The sequence below is a fragment of the Mobula hypostoma genome, chromosome 4, assembly GCF_963921235.1.
Source record: "Mobula hypostoma chromosome 4, sMobHyp1.1, whole genome shotgun sequence".
NCBI lineage: Eukaryota > Metazoa > Chordata > Chondrichthyes > Myliobatiformes > Myliobatidae > Mobula > Mobula hypostoma.
The window spans coordinates 159,143,716-159,159,356 of record NC_086100.1 but is presented as its reverse complement, the minus strand read 5'-3'; the positions used below and the strand labels follow the sequence as shown (position 1 = coordinate 159,159,356).

Below are 15,641 nucleotides of genomic sequence, written 5' to 3'. Positions count from 1 at the left end.
GTAGGGAAAAAGGGTTGACGGCAGGGAAAGACAGAAACGTTGACTCCGTTCTAAACTTGGGTCCATGTCCATCGCCATTTGTGCTAAGTGTTCTGACTTCCACTATTCCCTCACCGTTGGTAAACTCGGGATTTTCAAAATCATCTGTTGCTTGCACCATCTGAGAGAGAGGTCGCCGTAAAAAAAAATGTTAGCCTTGAATGTGGATCACACCTTGGTCGAGTGGTTGAATCAGTGATGTTGTGTTAGGCGGCAGGAAACGCACTGTTATGTTAGGATGAATGTTGTCCAAATGTTTAGGATGGGCTGGCACATTGTCAAGCAACAAAAGGACTTTAAAGGCAGATTCTATTCCTGGAAGTAGCATCCCAGAGCTGTGTTACCTTCAGCTGATGCCGCATTGTTTATAATTTCCAACTTTTTTTCCAAGTGTTAAAGCAGTTCTCTGCTGCTCGGCTGATGGCCCAGGACATGACATCGGATGCTTAGGAGGCATAGTTAAATATTTCAAGCACAAAATCACTGCACCGTAGGTAAAACCAACAAAAGTTTAAGATCGCGCATCCACACCTTGCCAAAACCAATGCGAGACTGGCGGGAGTGAGATTGTGAGGCGCGTGCACCTGACTTGTATTGGCGGGAAAGTGGTGCTTCTCATCCCAACAGTGAGACTATGAGGTGTGTGCACATGACTTGTATTGGTGGGAAAGCAGTGCTCCTCGCATAACTGAGTTTTGGACACATGTAAGGAGACGTTGGTAGAAATAGGTTCCTCGCATAACTGTGAATCTGCATTGTCTGAAGACGCATATAACGAGGATAGGGTGTAGTTCACAGGATTTATTAAGTTTTTTTTTGTACTTGTTTTGACAGGATTAAGAAATGTGGTGGATTTGTTTCATGGAACAGTCTGGGCCAACCACATGTAAATGGGAGATTGGCAATGACACGGAGTATAGGAGATATTGCTTTAAAACCTGTTGGAGTCATTGCTGAGCCAGAAACCAGGCGAATTAAGGTGAGCTTGCACACCTTTCAGACCACTGTTTTGCACATCGTTTGGAATCCATAAAGTTTTTAACTGCAGTTTTAATCATAGTTCAAAACAGACCATGTATTTAGCTATTTGAAGTAACCAGATATAGTGACCTTCTATGGCCATTTGATTATGTATTTCTGTAATCGGTCCAATGTCTGACAGTCTGGGTGGTGGTGTTTTGCTAGGGGTTGACAATGATTGGGGAGCAGTTGCAGCACAGGTTGAGCTTGGAAGGGTCTACATAGTTAGGATTACAAGCTGCCCCTTGAAAGCATACTAGCCAAAAGTAAACAAGGGGAATTCTGCAGATGCTGGAAATTAAAGCAACACACATCAAAGTTGCTGGTGAACACAGCAGGCCAGGCAGCATCTCTAGGAAGAGGTGCAGTCGACGTTTCGGGCCAAGACCCCTCGTCAGGACTAACTGAAGGAAGAGCTAGTAAGAGATTTGAAAGTGGGAGGGGGAGATCCACCCCACTAGGAATAGGGTTCCCCTGGTCCTCACCTACCACCCCACCAGCCTCCGGGTCCAACATATTATTCTCCGTAACTTCCACCACCTCCAATTGGATCCCACCACTAAGCATATCTTTCCCTCCCGCCCCCCCCGCTTTCCGCAGGGATCGCTCCTTACGCGACTCCCTTGCCCATTAGTCCCCCCCATCCCTCCCCCATGATCTCCCTCCTGGCACTTATCCTTGTAAGCGGAACAAGTGCTACACATGCCCTTACACTTCCTCCCTTACCACCATTCAGGGCCCCAGACAGTCCTTCCAGGTGAGGCGACACTTCACCTGTGAGGTGATATACTGCGTCAGGTGCTCCTGATGTGGCCTATATATTGGTGAGACCCGACACAGACTGGGAGGTGGTTTTGCTGAACACCTACGTTCTGTCCGCCAGAGAAAGCAGGATCTCCCAGTGGCCACACATTTTAATTCCACGTCCCATTCCCATTCTCATTCTGGCATGTCTATCCACGGCCTCTTCTACTGTAAAGATGAAGCCACACTCAGGTTGGAGGAACAACACCTTATATTCCGTCTGGGTAGCCTCCAACCTGATGGCATGAACACTGACTTCTCTAACTTCCGCTAATGCCCCCTCGTACCCCATCTGTTATTTATTTAAATACACACATTCTTTCTCTCACTCTCCTTTTTCTCCCTCTGTCCCTCTGACTATACCCCTTGCCCATCCTCTGGGTTTTCCCCCCCTCCCCCTTTTCCTTCTCCCTGGGCCTCCTGTCCCATGATCCTCTCACATCCCTTTTGCCAATCACCTGTCCAGCTCTTGGCTCCATCCCTCCCCCTCCCACTTCCAAATCTCTTACTAGCTCTTTCTTCAATTAGTCTTGACGAAGGGTCTCGGCCTGAAACGTCGACTGTACCTCTTCCTAGAGATGCTGCCTGGCCTACTGCGTTCACCAGCAACTTTGACGTGTGTAGCCAAAGGGAAAGTGACTATATTTATTACCTGAAGAGATGTACTTGACTTGGGTTTCCTGTGCAGGCCTGGGATCTGTTAAGAGGTTATCTTAATGCAAAAGTAGGCTTCAGAGGTAGACTGGAAGTTGATTGTACATATAGAAGGAGCCAAAAACATTACTGAAAACCTCGGGTATACATTACATACAATTGAAAACCACTGTACAAGCACAGTAGATATTAGGCAAACGTAAAGTCCCAAAATAAAATTGTGGACTTGTGCATTTCTAGTTTTCTGCAGTTTTTATCAACATAGAAAATGAATTACATAGTTCAATACCTTTATAGTCAATTATCTAGGCAATGGTATTTTAAAAATTCTAATTAATAAAAATTGTGGTTAATTACCTTTTCAAACAAATTATTTTCCAATTATGCTGTATTGAAGTAACTGCTTGACCAGTTTTGCATATAGGTGACACAGAGAGAGAGAAATGCTTTTGAGTTTTAGATATTTTGTGGAAAAGACGTTTCCCATGGTGGGCGAGTCTAGGACAAGAGGGCATAGCCTCAGGATAGAGGGGCGTCCATTTAAAACAGATGCGGAGAAATTTCTTTAGCCAAAGTGTGGTGAATTTGTGGAATTTATTACCATGGGCAATTGTGGAGGCCAAGTCATTTCAGGCAGAGCTTGATTGGTTCTTAATTGGACACAGCATCAAAGGTTACAGGGAGACAGCCGGGAAGTGGAGCTGAAGAGGGGAGACAAAGGGTCGGCCATAATTGAATGACGGAGCAGACCTGGTGGGCCAGATGGCCTAATTCTGCTCCTGTGTCTTATGGTCTTATATTTTGTTAGTTCAGTGATCAAGGCTTGCTTGGTATTGTAGAACCCAAAAAATCCTAATATTGACATCCAAGTTGTGGTAGATTTATTAGTTTTAGGCAGATTGCTTTATTTTATATCGGTATTCCAAGTGAAAGAAGCAATCAGCCTTTCACAAGTCTAAGCACTTTCAACTTTCAGCTTCTCAAATCCACCAGGTACTAATGCTAGAAAAGTAAGTTCTGATAAACTACATCCTGGTGGAGCTGCTCCTAACCCACCAAAGCAGCAGGGACCAAGACCTAAGGCCTGTCTTGACTCAACCCACAGAAGAAGTGGGGGACAAGGCCTAACTCTCAGAGCCACCAGGTACTTCAGAAGTGTGACAAGAGGCTGGTGCTGCAGGTGAGGCTGAAACAGTATGAGTTCACGTGACCCTCATCAGTATACTACAAGTTAATGTCCAGGCCATCAACAGGAAAGTTGAACTAGAGCAAAAATTAGCTTTCATAGAAGACTAAGGGACTGTTATGTGCTATGTCTCGCTGGAAAAAATAACTTGCATCTCTTTCACCTGACTATGCCATTCAACTTGATGTCCTCTCAATTCACCAGATGGACCATAGTGCACCCTACGGAAAAGTAAGAGGTGGAGGGATCTGCTTCTTAATCAACTTATCATGGTGCTTGGGCGTAACAGTTTTGGTGAGCTCCGCTTGACCCAACGTGGAATATCTAATGGTGACGTGTTCTTCATACTGCCTACCATGGTGATCACCTCAGCTAGTCTGAAGGCACTCTACTTCAGACAGTCATGAAGCTTGCACTCAATGAACTACACTTTGTGGTCAACAGCCTTGGAACCCAGAGATCCTTTTCATCATTGCCAGTGACTTCAACCAGGGCAACTTCAACAGTGTGCTACACAGTACTACTAGCAAGTCTCCTATCTCACCAGGAGCCCAAATATCCCTCGTGCATTACTAAATAACCATTAAAGTTGCCTATCGAGCTATACTTTGCCTACAGTATGGTTAAAATATACCACTGGCTGTGCTCCTACTCCCTGCATACAAACAGAAGCTGAACTGGGAGAATCCAGAACAGAAACTTGTACACTGCTGATGTGAGGAAACAGATGAAATTTTACATTTGTCTGCTTTGAGTCGGTAGACTGGTCCATGTTCAAAGACTCAGCTGCCAGCCTAGATGAGTACGTCACTCCCATCACAAACTTTATCAGCATATGCGTTGAGAACTGTGTACCAAAGAGGACAAGCAGAAACCATGGATGAATTGGGAGATACACATCTGAAGTTTAGGTCGGCAGCAAGTAAATGAGGTGACCCTGACCTTTATAAGAAATCAAGCTCTGACCTCTGTAAAGCTATCAGAGATGCTAAGAGGCAATACCAGCCCAAAACTGAGTCTCGGTCCAGCCATCAGCTGTGGCAGGGCTTTCATACTATAAGGGGTTACAAAATGAAGATGGATAACATTGCCAACAACAGTACATGCTTTCCCAAATAGCTTAATACATTCTTTGCCCATTTTGTACAGAAGGAAATGTGTATTTTGCCAGCTATCCTGACAGTAGCCAGTGCACCCGAGTCTACTAAGTCATTGTTATGGACGTAAAAACCAGTCTTGCAGAGAATTTTTGTACTTTGGTGTCTCTGGCCACGTTCTTGGATGCTGTGCAGGGCAGCTAGCATGGGTATCTACAAACTTTTTTAACTTCCTCCCTGCATCAGGCTGTAGTTCTCTCCTGCATAAAGACCACTATTGTCCTAGTACCCAAAAAAACAAGATCACATGCCTTAAAACTACTGCCCAGTGGTTCTAACATCTATCTTCATCAAGTGCTACAGGTGGCTAGCCATGGAACACATCAACTCCAGCTTTCCAGATGACCTCAACCCACCACAATTTTTAGTAGATTCTATCTCTTTGGCCCTACACTCATATCGGAAGCAACTGGACAGTAAAGACATCTACATCAGACTATTATTTATTGACTACAGTTTTCCCCTGGAAAGTGTTATTTCAAGCAAACACGTCACCACAGTTTGAAACTTACAAGTTAATGCTTCCCTCTGCAACTGGACCTTTTGCATTCTGACCATGATCGGTAAAGATAAGCAGCAACACCTCCACCATGGTTATACCTAACACAGATGGTCCACAAGGTTGCATCCTCAGCCGCTACTCTACTCGCTGTACACTCGTGATTGCTTGCCAGATTATGTTTTGACTCCATCCCTGAGTTTACAGATGATACCACAATAATATGCCACATCTCAATGATTTAGAGTACAGTAAGGAGATAAAGGAGTTTAGTGACATGGTGTCATGACAACAACCTTTCCCTAAATGTTAGCAAAACAAAAGAGCTGGCTATTGACTTCAGAAAGGGTCGCAGTGCAATACTTCTGTCTACATCAATGGTGTTGAGGTTGAGAGCTTGAGGTTCCTAGGTGTGAACATCACCCATAGCCTATCTTGGTCCACATTGATGTTATGGATGAGAAAGCTCACCAAAGCTTCTACTTCCTCAGAAGGCTAAAGACATTTAGCTTACCTCTGTCCACTCCTACCAATTTTTATCAATGTACCATAGAAGATATTCTGTCTGAATGCATAACGGCTTGGTATGGCAGCTCCTCTGCACATGACGACAAGAAACTGCAGAAAGTTGTGGACACAGCTCAAGACACCACAGAAACTAGTTTCCCCTCTGTGGACCCTGTCTATGCTTCAGTAAAGCAGCCAGCATTATGAAAGACCTCATCCACCTTGGATATTTTGTCTTCTCCCCTCTCCCATCAAGCAGAAGATACAAAAGCTTGAAAGCATGTACCACCAGGCTCAAGGATATTTTCTAATTTGCTGCTATCAGCCTCTTGAACAGACCTCTTGTTGATCAATTCTTGGCATCATAATTTACCTTGATAGAATCTTGTACTTTATTGTTTACATGCAGTACACTCTTTTGGTAGCTTTTGCAGTTTTCTGTGCTGTTATTGTTTTACCTTATTCTATCTAGCTCAGTGCACTGTGTAATGATTTGATCTGTATGTGTGACAAATTTTTCACTGTATTTGGTACATATGATAATAATGAAGCAGTCCCAATCTGGAACAGTGTTATTCCTACTGAAGGAAGGATCGGCTTGCAAAGATGGGCCATTTTGATTTTGGGATTGTCCTAGAAAGAAAGATTAAGCAGTCCTTGGAGTGTTAGCTCATCTCACTCAAATTGTTATAGAGCTTGATTGGGTGGATGAGGGAAGGTGTTTTGGAAGAATGAGGGTGGATCTCATTGAAACCTATCAAATGGTGAAAGGCCTAGATAGAGTGGGTATAGAGAGTATATTTCCTATGGTGGGGGAGTCTAGGACCAGAGGGCACAGTGTCAGAATAGAGAGGCGTCCATTTAGAATGGAGATGAGGTATTTATTTAGCCAGAGGGTGGTGAATCTGTGGGATTTGTTGCCATAGGCTTCTATGGAGGCCAGGTCATTGGATGTATATAAAGCAAAGGTTGATAAGTTATTGATTAGTCATGGCGCTAAAGGTTACAAGGGAAAGGTGGGAGAATGGTAGTTGAGAGGGAAATGGATCGGCCATGATGAAATGGCGGAGCAGACTCAATGGGCTGAATGGCCTAATTCTGTTCCTATGTCTTATGGTAGGTATTGTTTCCCTGGACTGGATCATTGTCTGAAAACAAGCATCACCCACTCAGAATAGGTGTGAGAAGAAAAGTGTACTAAGTCTTTGTTTATGCAAACACGAGGAATTCTGCAGATGCTGGAAATTCAAGCAACACACATCAAAGTCGCTGGTGAACGCAGCAGGCCAGGCAGCATCTCTAGGAAGAGGTACAGTCGACGTCTCGGGCTGAGACGTCGACTGTACCTCTTCCTAGAGGAGATACCTGCCTGCTGTGTTCACCAACAACTTTGATGTGTGTTGCTAAGTCTTTGTTTATTCAGCTTTCAAGAGGGTTTTTGCAAGCAGTATAAACAAGTGTATTCTGTGGATAGATTTTTCTGTATATTCTAGAGATACTGCATAAGCACACAAAAGGTTCCCAAAGAATAGTCACAATCTTGTACTGAATGCTGGAACAAGTATAAAGAAATGAATGGTGTATTCCTGTACTATTTTTAAACCTGGTAAGAATCAGCTAATTCTTTAGAAAAGGGTATTATGGAATGTTGGGAGCGGTCTTTATCTTTGACATTATAGAAAATAGTTATTTCTGCAAATTCACTACTTTCAGCAAACTTCATTCTGTTTGCAGCTACAACATGGAGATGATGCTTTCTTAGTTTTAACAACAGATGGGATTAACTTTATCATGAACAGCCAAGAAATTTGTGACCACATCAGTGAATGCCATGATCCGATAGAAGCTGCCCAGGTTATTGTTGAACAGGTAAATGGAATTTGATATAAACATGATTCACACATTTATCATTTCACATTTTAACTTTGTACCAGAATGCCCTTTTTTTTAGGTCCCCCACCTGTCTTGAAATTAAAATTGCCTAATTTGTTTGCTTTTATGTCTCACCTGTTAGTGTAAAACCTTGTTGACAGCTTTGTGACAGCAGTAACCAGTATTTCTGTCCCTATGTCAGTTTATATTTTAGGGCTGAGAGAAAAATAAAGTTGTTGAATTAAATGTTTGTACTAGCAGAAAAAAACAAATTTTGCCCAGAAATTAATTCTATTTATAAATTGACATACGACATGGAGTAGGCCCTTTGGCCAGTCAAGCTACAGCACCCAGCAATCCCCCAATTTAATCCTAGCCTAATCACAGGGCAATTTACAATGACCAATTAACCTACCAATTTTGTCCAGAAACAGTGACTCAATAAAGAGTGATTTTAATATTTTCAAAGCCGTCTTTGAATCTTTTTTTTTTACAGTAAACTCCAAAATAAATGTGGGAATTAAATACTGGTGGGTAGTAGATTGTTTGTTTGTGTGTGTGTGTAAGTAAAATGAGAATTGCTGCATAGGAACAAACATTTGAGGAAGTAGAGAGGCTACAGAAGGACTTGGACCAATTAGGAGAATGGGCAAAGAAGTGGCAGATGAAATAGTGTTGGGAAGTGTATGGTCATGCACTTTGATAGAAGAAATAAAAAGGTGGACTGTTTTCTAAATGGAGAGAAAATTTAAAAAATCTGAGGGGCAAAGAGACTTGGGAGTCCTCATGCAGGATTACCTAAAGGTTAAATTACAGATTTGAGTTAGTAGAGAGCAAGGCAAATGCGATGTTAACATTCTTTTCAAGGGGATTAGAATATAAAAGCAAGGATGTAATGTTGAGGCCTCACTTGAAGTATTGTGAATAGTTTTTGCCCCTTATCCAAGAAAGGATGTACTGACATTGGAGAGGGTTCAAAGATTTATGAAAACAATTCTGGTATTGAAAGGCTTGTCATGTGAGGAGTGTTTGATGGCTCTGGGCCTCTACTCCCTGGAATTCAGAAGAATGAGGAGTAACCTCATTGAAACCTATTGAATGCTGAAAGGCCTTGATAGAGGATAAGGAGTTTCCTATGCTGGAGGAGTCTAAGATCAGAGGACACAGAATAGAGGGATATCCTTTTAGAACGTGAATGGGGGGGAATTTCTTTAGCAAGAGTGGTGAATCTATGGAATTTGTCGCCACAAGTAGCTGTGAAGGTCAAGTCATTGAATGTATTTAAGGCAGAGGTTGATAGATTCTTGATTAGTCAGAGCATGAAAGGATACGGCGAGAAGGCAGGACATCGGGGCTGAGAGGGAAAAATAGAGCAGTATGATGAAATGGCAGAGACTTGATGGGCCAAAGGGTCTAATTCTGCTCCTATATCTTATGGTCTAAGGTATTGGGAACAATGGACTGAAGTTTATATTTTGCCATTGAACATCAAATAATTTGATTTTGATTAGGTAATTCAAATAGACCTGTTGCTACTATTTTCATATCCTGTTGCCTGTGAATGTCAATTTCCAGCTGAGGTTATTTTGACTGTAGATTTCACAGCTGAATGAGATCGTTTCTGCTTTCAAAAGTACTGACAGTGAATTCTAGGACCTTTTGACTTTTAATGAATACTTTTATAAACCACTGCTGCATAAACACAAAATAGCGTCGTTTACCCAAAAAAAAGCATTTCATCTTGGCTTTCAAATGCTACTAGTTTTCTACTTTCATTTTAGGCCCTGCAGTATGGTGCAGAAGATAACAGTACTGCAGTTGTGGTTCCATTTGGTGCATGGGGGAAGCACAAGAACGCTGGCATCAGCTTTTCATTCAGCCGAAGCTTTGTCTCCAGTGGAAGATTTGCATGAAGTTGCAACAATGGAATACTAGCATCTAAACACTGCACATGATCAAGTTTTTAAAATGTTATTCATTTTAAAGACCATTTTCAAAGACTATAAACTTGATGTTTTCATTTGGGGAATGTCGGTCCATGTTAAATTTGTAATATGAATAAAGACACCTAGCTGGATGTATGATTAAAACGTTGCTGTGTTACTTGTATATAAAAAAAACAGTAATTGAATGGAATTGTTGAGCATTAGAGAAGAGTAAGCAGCAGTGTTGAAATTCATGAATTGGTACCTTTAGATGTCACACTATATGATATTGGTAATCTCTTGTAACTTGAAGATTTTAGGGTTGTGAGTCAAAAATAGCTGGTGATATTCAACTGTATAACAATTCAAAGAAAAACATTTAGTAATTTAACCAAGTTTTCAATTCTTGAACTGAAATAGATTTGGTTCCTGTCCAATGTTAAATGTTGCTAAGAATGGGGAATGAATTGTTCAATAGTGCTTGGACCTGGTTACCTCTAAATTAATACTGTTTGCTTGAAAGAACACTTGCATTTTGAGCAGTTTAAGTGTCCTAATGAAAATAATTTCCCAGATTAAACTTAAGCTTTATTGCTAATGTTTTTAGTCAAATAGATTGCTTTTCAAGTACAAAAGCATTTTTGTTTTTTCCTAATTAATTCCATCCACTTGAAGTATGGCTGTATGAAGTAATCTTGGAATAAGTTGGTTTTCCCCCCTCACATTTCCTATTATAAACTTAGTGATTGATATTTATAGCTTTAAACCTAATTTGCAGTGTTAAACGGGGGGGGGGGGTGGGGGGGTGGGAAGGCAGTTTCATATTGCCTGCAGACTTTATTCCTTGTATTTGATGGATTTGGGGCCATCGCAGAAATTACTACCACGTGTGTTGGTGCCTTTCCAAATCTCTGCCAAAATAGTAGTGTGGAATATGACCAGAATAAATGTAAAATAGTGCATTTCTTGCCTTGGCTACTTTGCTAGCATTAATCTACTGGATCTGTGAAAGTTACAATAAAGGAGGAGTACATTGGCTTGATCAGAAAGAGATTGACAGTTTCAGTGGTGCTCCTGTGTTAGAAACAGAATGGTTCTTTTGAAGCATCCTGAGTCAGATTTGTGTTAAAAAGTGTTACGTATATTTATATCCATATTATAAATGACTTTGAGTAAGGTAAGCAAAAATATCTTGTTAGATTTGTATGCTTTTGAGCAGCAAAACATCTGCTGGAGGAACTGGGCAGGTTGAACAGCATCTATGGGGAGGGGAAAGAATTGCTGACATGGTTGGAAACACTGCTTTTGAATTTGAATTGGGACCCTTCAAAACTTGATTAAATTCTGAAAAAGCAACCCAGTTCAGGAGGTTGGGTGATGGGTGGGGTAAATGAAGAACATAAGAGGGGGAGTTGTGGGAGCAAGAGCAATTCTTATCTTGGCTCAATAGTAATCTTTTGGAGTCTGAAGGAGTTTTACTTAATTTAGATAAAGTTCCACTTGGTGTTTTTTTTTAAAAACACAAAACAATTAAGAAAATTTATGCAATGGATTGGGTACCCAAACTCTTGAAGAGAAGGAGGCATGAGTGCTTTGAAAACGAGGCAAAAGAAAAATGAATTGGAAAATTTCTGATACAAATAAATTGGAGAAGTATGTTTTGAGAATATTTTTGACTGATTTAGAAGCTATTGATATATTTGTTATAAAGCAGAAGGGTAATTACCTCAGTTACATATGATCGAAACAAAACTCATTTTGTTAGTGAAATGTGATTTTTTTTTAAAAAATTTGTGGTATACCGAGTCTCTGGTAATACTGTTCAGTATAAAGTTTGATTTGTATTCATGCATATAACTTAGAAGCTGGTTTCTTAGAATGATGGATGATGGGGATCACTCAATGTAGAGAGATTTACAGATATAGCACTGATTGTAGATTGGTAAACCATGATTAATTTTTTTTTTTTTTTTTTTTTACCCCATTTCTCTCATTCCTGCCCACAATTTAAAAAATAACATAACCTGAATTGTTAAATTAGGGCATTTGGTTATTTGCCTTTTTGTAACTGAGAAACCTGTAGGCCAAGTTAGTTTGCATTTTCAAGGAAGCTAATATTGATATAGGTTAATGGTCAGCTTAAAGCACAAGTATTTTGGCCTGTTCAATGAGATTATTCCTTTAGTAATAATATACAACTATTTAACTCTTGGGCTGCTTTGAGTTATTTATTAAATAGATTGATCAGAGATGAAGTGTTTTTTTTGCTTTAATTCATTTGGTAGAATTCCATATATCAATTATTTTTTTTAAATGTAGTTTGATAATTTCTGAAAAACCCAAGTGTTCAACAACACACCTGTCTAAAGCTTGTACATTTTGTTACGTCTGAATAGTCTGTAGACGTACCAAAATGTACAAAATTGGAGGGCTGCAAGAAAAGCTTATTCATTACCTCAGTTACATATGATTGAAACAAAACTCATTTTGTTAGTGAAATGTGATTTATTTTTTTTTTTAATTTGTGGTGTACCAAGTCTCCGGTTCAGTATAAAGTTTGATTTGTATTCATGCATATAAGTTAGAAGCTGGTTTCTTAGAATGGTGGATGATGGGGATCACTCGAAATGTAGAGAGATTTACAGATATATCACTGATTGTAGAATTGGCTTTAATTTAATTCATCAGGAATTTTTATTCTGTTTTTCATATTGATGTCCAGAAATTTGTTACCCAGGTCTGCACATGCAGTTGCTTCTGCTAATTGTATTATAATGTGTGCATAATCCATGTAAATACATATGTACATAGTATTAATCAGTGGATATGTATTTACCTTGGTAGTAAATATGTATCATATTATTTGAACTGGCTTTGTTTATACCTACAAATTTTTGCACTTGTATTTGAGCCTTGTCTTTTTATAACTTGGGCTACCAAGCAGTCTATAGATGGGATTTGATTACATTATAGAGACAGTACCAGAAGATAGACATTGCATACATCTGAAAAGCGGCTAATATGACTACCAAGTTCAGCTTGTGATTTTTTTTTTCTCTTAAGTCTATTTGCAATGAAAGAAACTTTGCTTATATAGTCACTGGATGGTTTGCGATATGTACTGTAATGAGAACAGACTGTTTCTTACTGACTGTGCTTTGAGTGCCCAAAATCTTGTGTTCTGCCCTCAAAGCATTGACATTCATCATCTATGAGGTGCAAGAAAGAGACTGAATAATGAAACCCAAAGCTGTGAACAAACTGTAATTATGTTCAGTGTATTATATGTTGGTGCATTGCTGTAAATTGGTGTGCTTGTTTGAATTAATAGCCAAATGTGCTGCTCTATCACTTGTATAAGGGACTACAATTAGACAAATGTGAATTTGTGCTAAATTTTATGAAAATGGTAACTTGAGTCATCTGTCAGGATTGTGGTGGTAATAATTCTTGTTGATCGTCTCATGCGACACATTTTTTAAGTTATTGGAATATGGATACATTTTAATTGTGTGGCTTTTAGTATCTTGTAATATACCAACAATATTGTGAAGGTGTATTCAAAGTACCTGTACAACACTTCCTTTAACTATCATCTGTAGATAATGTATAGTAATTGTTACTAGATTGGTAATCCAGACGAAAGACTTATAAATCATCTTTGCTGGTGTGCTAACATTTCAGTTCATAACCTTTTAAAGTTACTGATTATTTTTAAAGAAAAATGGGCTTCTTTCAGAGTGGACACCAATTATGCTGATCTGGATGTGATTGTCACAAAAATATAATTGACTTACAACTATCTCTGAAAGTGGATTCTTTCTGCCCTCTAGAGAGCTATCCACTTACAACACTTTTGATAATATCAGTACTAGAAATAACTTACTGCTGTGAATTAACAAGAAATTTTGATTGGAAAAGATGGCTTTTTGATTAAATGTGGCTATATGTTCAGTTATTTGTTGGTGAACAACTATATACTTGAATGAAATGTGAAAGCAACAGTGCACAAGCTGTTGTTTAAAAGAAAGGATCATCATCTCAAGTTGAGTTTTTTTTCTTCAATTAGATTTTGATAACAGGCAACCATTGAAGTTTGTCATAATAATATTTTTGCTTGAGTTTTTTAATATATCAGGCCATAGTTTAAATAGAATCCCCACTTTCCCCTTCCCCCACAATTTTGCAGTTATATTCATGGTATGGAAGATGTTACTTGTATGATGTATATAATGTGTTTTAAAACAATGGACATGTAGATGTTTTCAGTAATGCATGATGAAGCCAGCATGTAATGCTATTGTACAGTAACTGAGAAACTATGTAAACTTTCAAAATACTAAATAAAACTATTTACATTGTATTTTCTGCTGGGTGATCCTGCTCAATTTCTATTATTTTTCATCCACTTTTTAAATACACTCAGCCGGGGCTGAGTCACCTGGAGGAGGGTGTATGATGTTGAAAGACCTGAAACACCCGACAATTCCAGGAACATCTTCCAGGAAGATGTGTCCAGAGGCATCAGTAGATATATGTACACAGCACTCAAAACAATGAATTAAATGTCAGATAGAAAAAGTGACCAGATCTATGCTCATTGATAGCCAGAGCAATAAATTTTTTCCACAAAATTCAGTCCTTATCCAATTCATCAGGTAAGTTATCTCAATGGCAATTGTTGAAGTTTTGCTATATTCTAGAAAATGTTTTTCATTATTTTTGAGCATTCTCAAATTTTTGTATAGCATTGCACAGCAAGAACCTATGATCTTTTCATTATGTATTTTAAATAGTTTATTTTAAATTAATTACAGATACATGGAAAAGAAATCGAGTCAAAGAACAGACTTTAAATTTTTTAATGGAGAGCTCAGTGATTGAGAATCTGAAATTGGAGTAATCTGTAAAGGAGTTCTAATTGCTCAATATTTGCAGTATTCTGCTTGTTTGTGTCAGCAATTAAATTGCCTTTCCAATTTGATGATCATTTCCCCCACAGGCAGTAGCAATTTGGAACAGACTCTGCAAAGTGCTGTGAATGCCAAGTTAATTGCAATCTGAATGGATTTAAATAGACTTGTGAATTGATCACCTCTACCTCATAGAGGAAACAGCATATATGGTAATAACTGAGCTTCACTGCACCTTACTATATATAACAATAAATTAATTTGATTTGATGGCCTTCATAGAAATTGAGATGGGGTTGAAAGGTAGATACACTGTGATCCAAACAAATGGCTAAGCAGCTTTGTTTTGAGATGTCTACTGAATAATAAAGACGAGTTATTAAATAAAATTACTCAAAATCCACAAGAGTTCTAAAAACTTATTCATTACCTCTTAACCACCATAATACCCATTTGTGCTGGTGGTCAGAGATTTTATCAATTGTGCAAAAAAGATATTCTGCCCACCTGACATTCTCAATGTAAGTTTGAGGAATAGTAACTCAACTGCCGCAAGTTGTTAAACGTAAGCATAAAATTCTGCAGATGCTGGAAATCCTGAGTAACACACAATGCTGGAGGAATTTAATAATTCTGATGAAAGAATCAGCCCAAAACATCAACTCTATTCCTTTCCATAGATGCTGCCCAACCTGCTGAGTTCCAGCATTTTGTGAGAATTTGTTAAATCCCTTGATTCTTTATATAGAATTTAATAAATCTGGGTAACTTTCCATAGATGTACTTCTACCTCTTCTGTTTATTTTCTGGCTTCAACTGCCGATCTTTAAAGTAATTGTTAACCTTGACACCTTTGGTCTGCAAAGAATCAGAATCAGGTCCATTATCATCTGCATGTGATGTGAAATTTGTTAACTTAGCAGCAGCAGTTCAATGAAATACATAATATAGAAGAGAAAAAAAAATTAAAAATAAGTAAATCAATTACAGTATATATATATTGAATAGATTAGAAAAATGCAAAAAAACATACTGTGTATTAAAAAAGTGAGGTAGTGTCCAAGG

At 38.9% G+C, this 15,641-nt stretch overlaps 1 protein-coding gene across 3 annotated transcripts in view; it reads left to right on the top strand.

Moving 5' to 3' along the window:
- The window catches only part of ppm1kb (protein phosphatase, Mg2+/Mn2+ dependent 1Kb), a 47,562-nt gene extending 33,536 nt beyond the window's left edge, over positions 1–14,026 (top strand). For all 3 annotated transcript variants that reach the window (XM_063046826.1, XM_063046828.1, XM_063046829.1), the window contains exons 5-7: positions 874–1,018; positions 7,601–7,735; positions 9,520–14,026. In XM_063046826.1, the coding sequence (XP_062902896.1) occupies positions 874–1,018; positions 7,601–7,735; positions 9,520–9,651 (412 nt within the window). In that variant the 3' untranslated portion in view covers positions 9,652–14,026. The remainder of the gene's footprint in view (positions 1–873; positions 1,019–7,600; positions 7,736–9,519) is intronic.
- Positions 14,027–15,641: the final 1,615 nt, after the last annotated feature.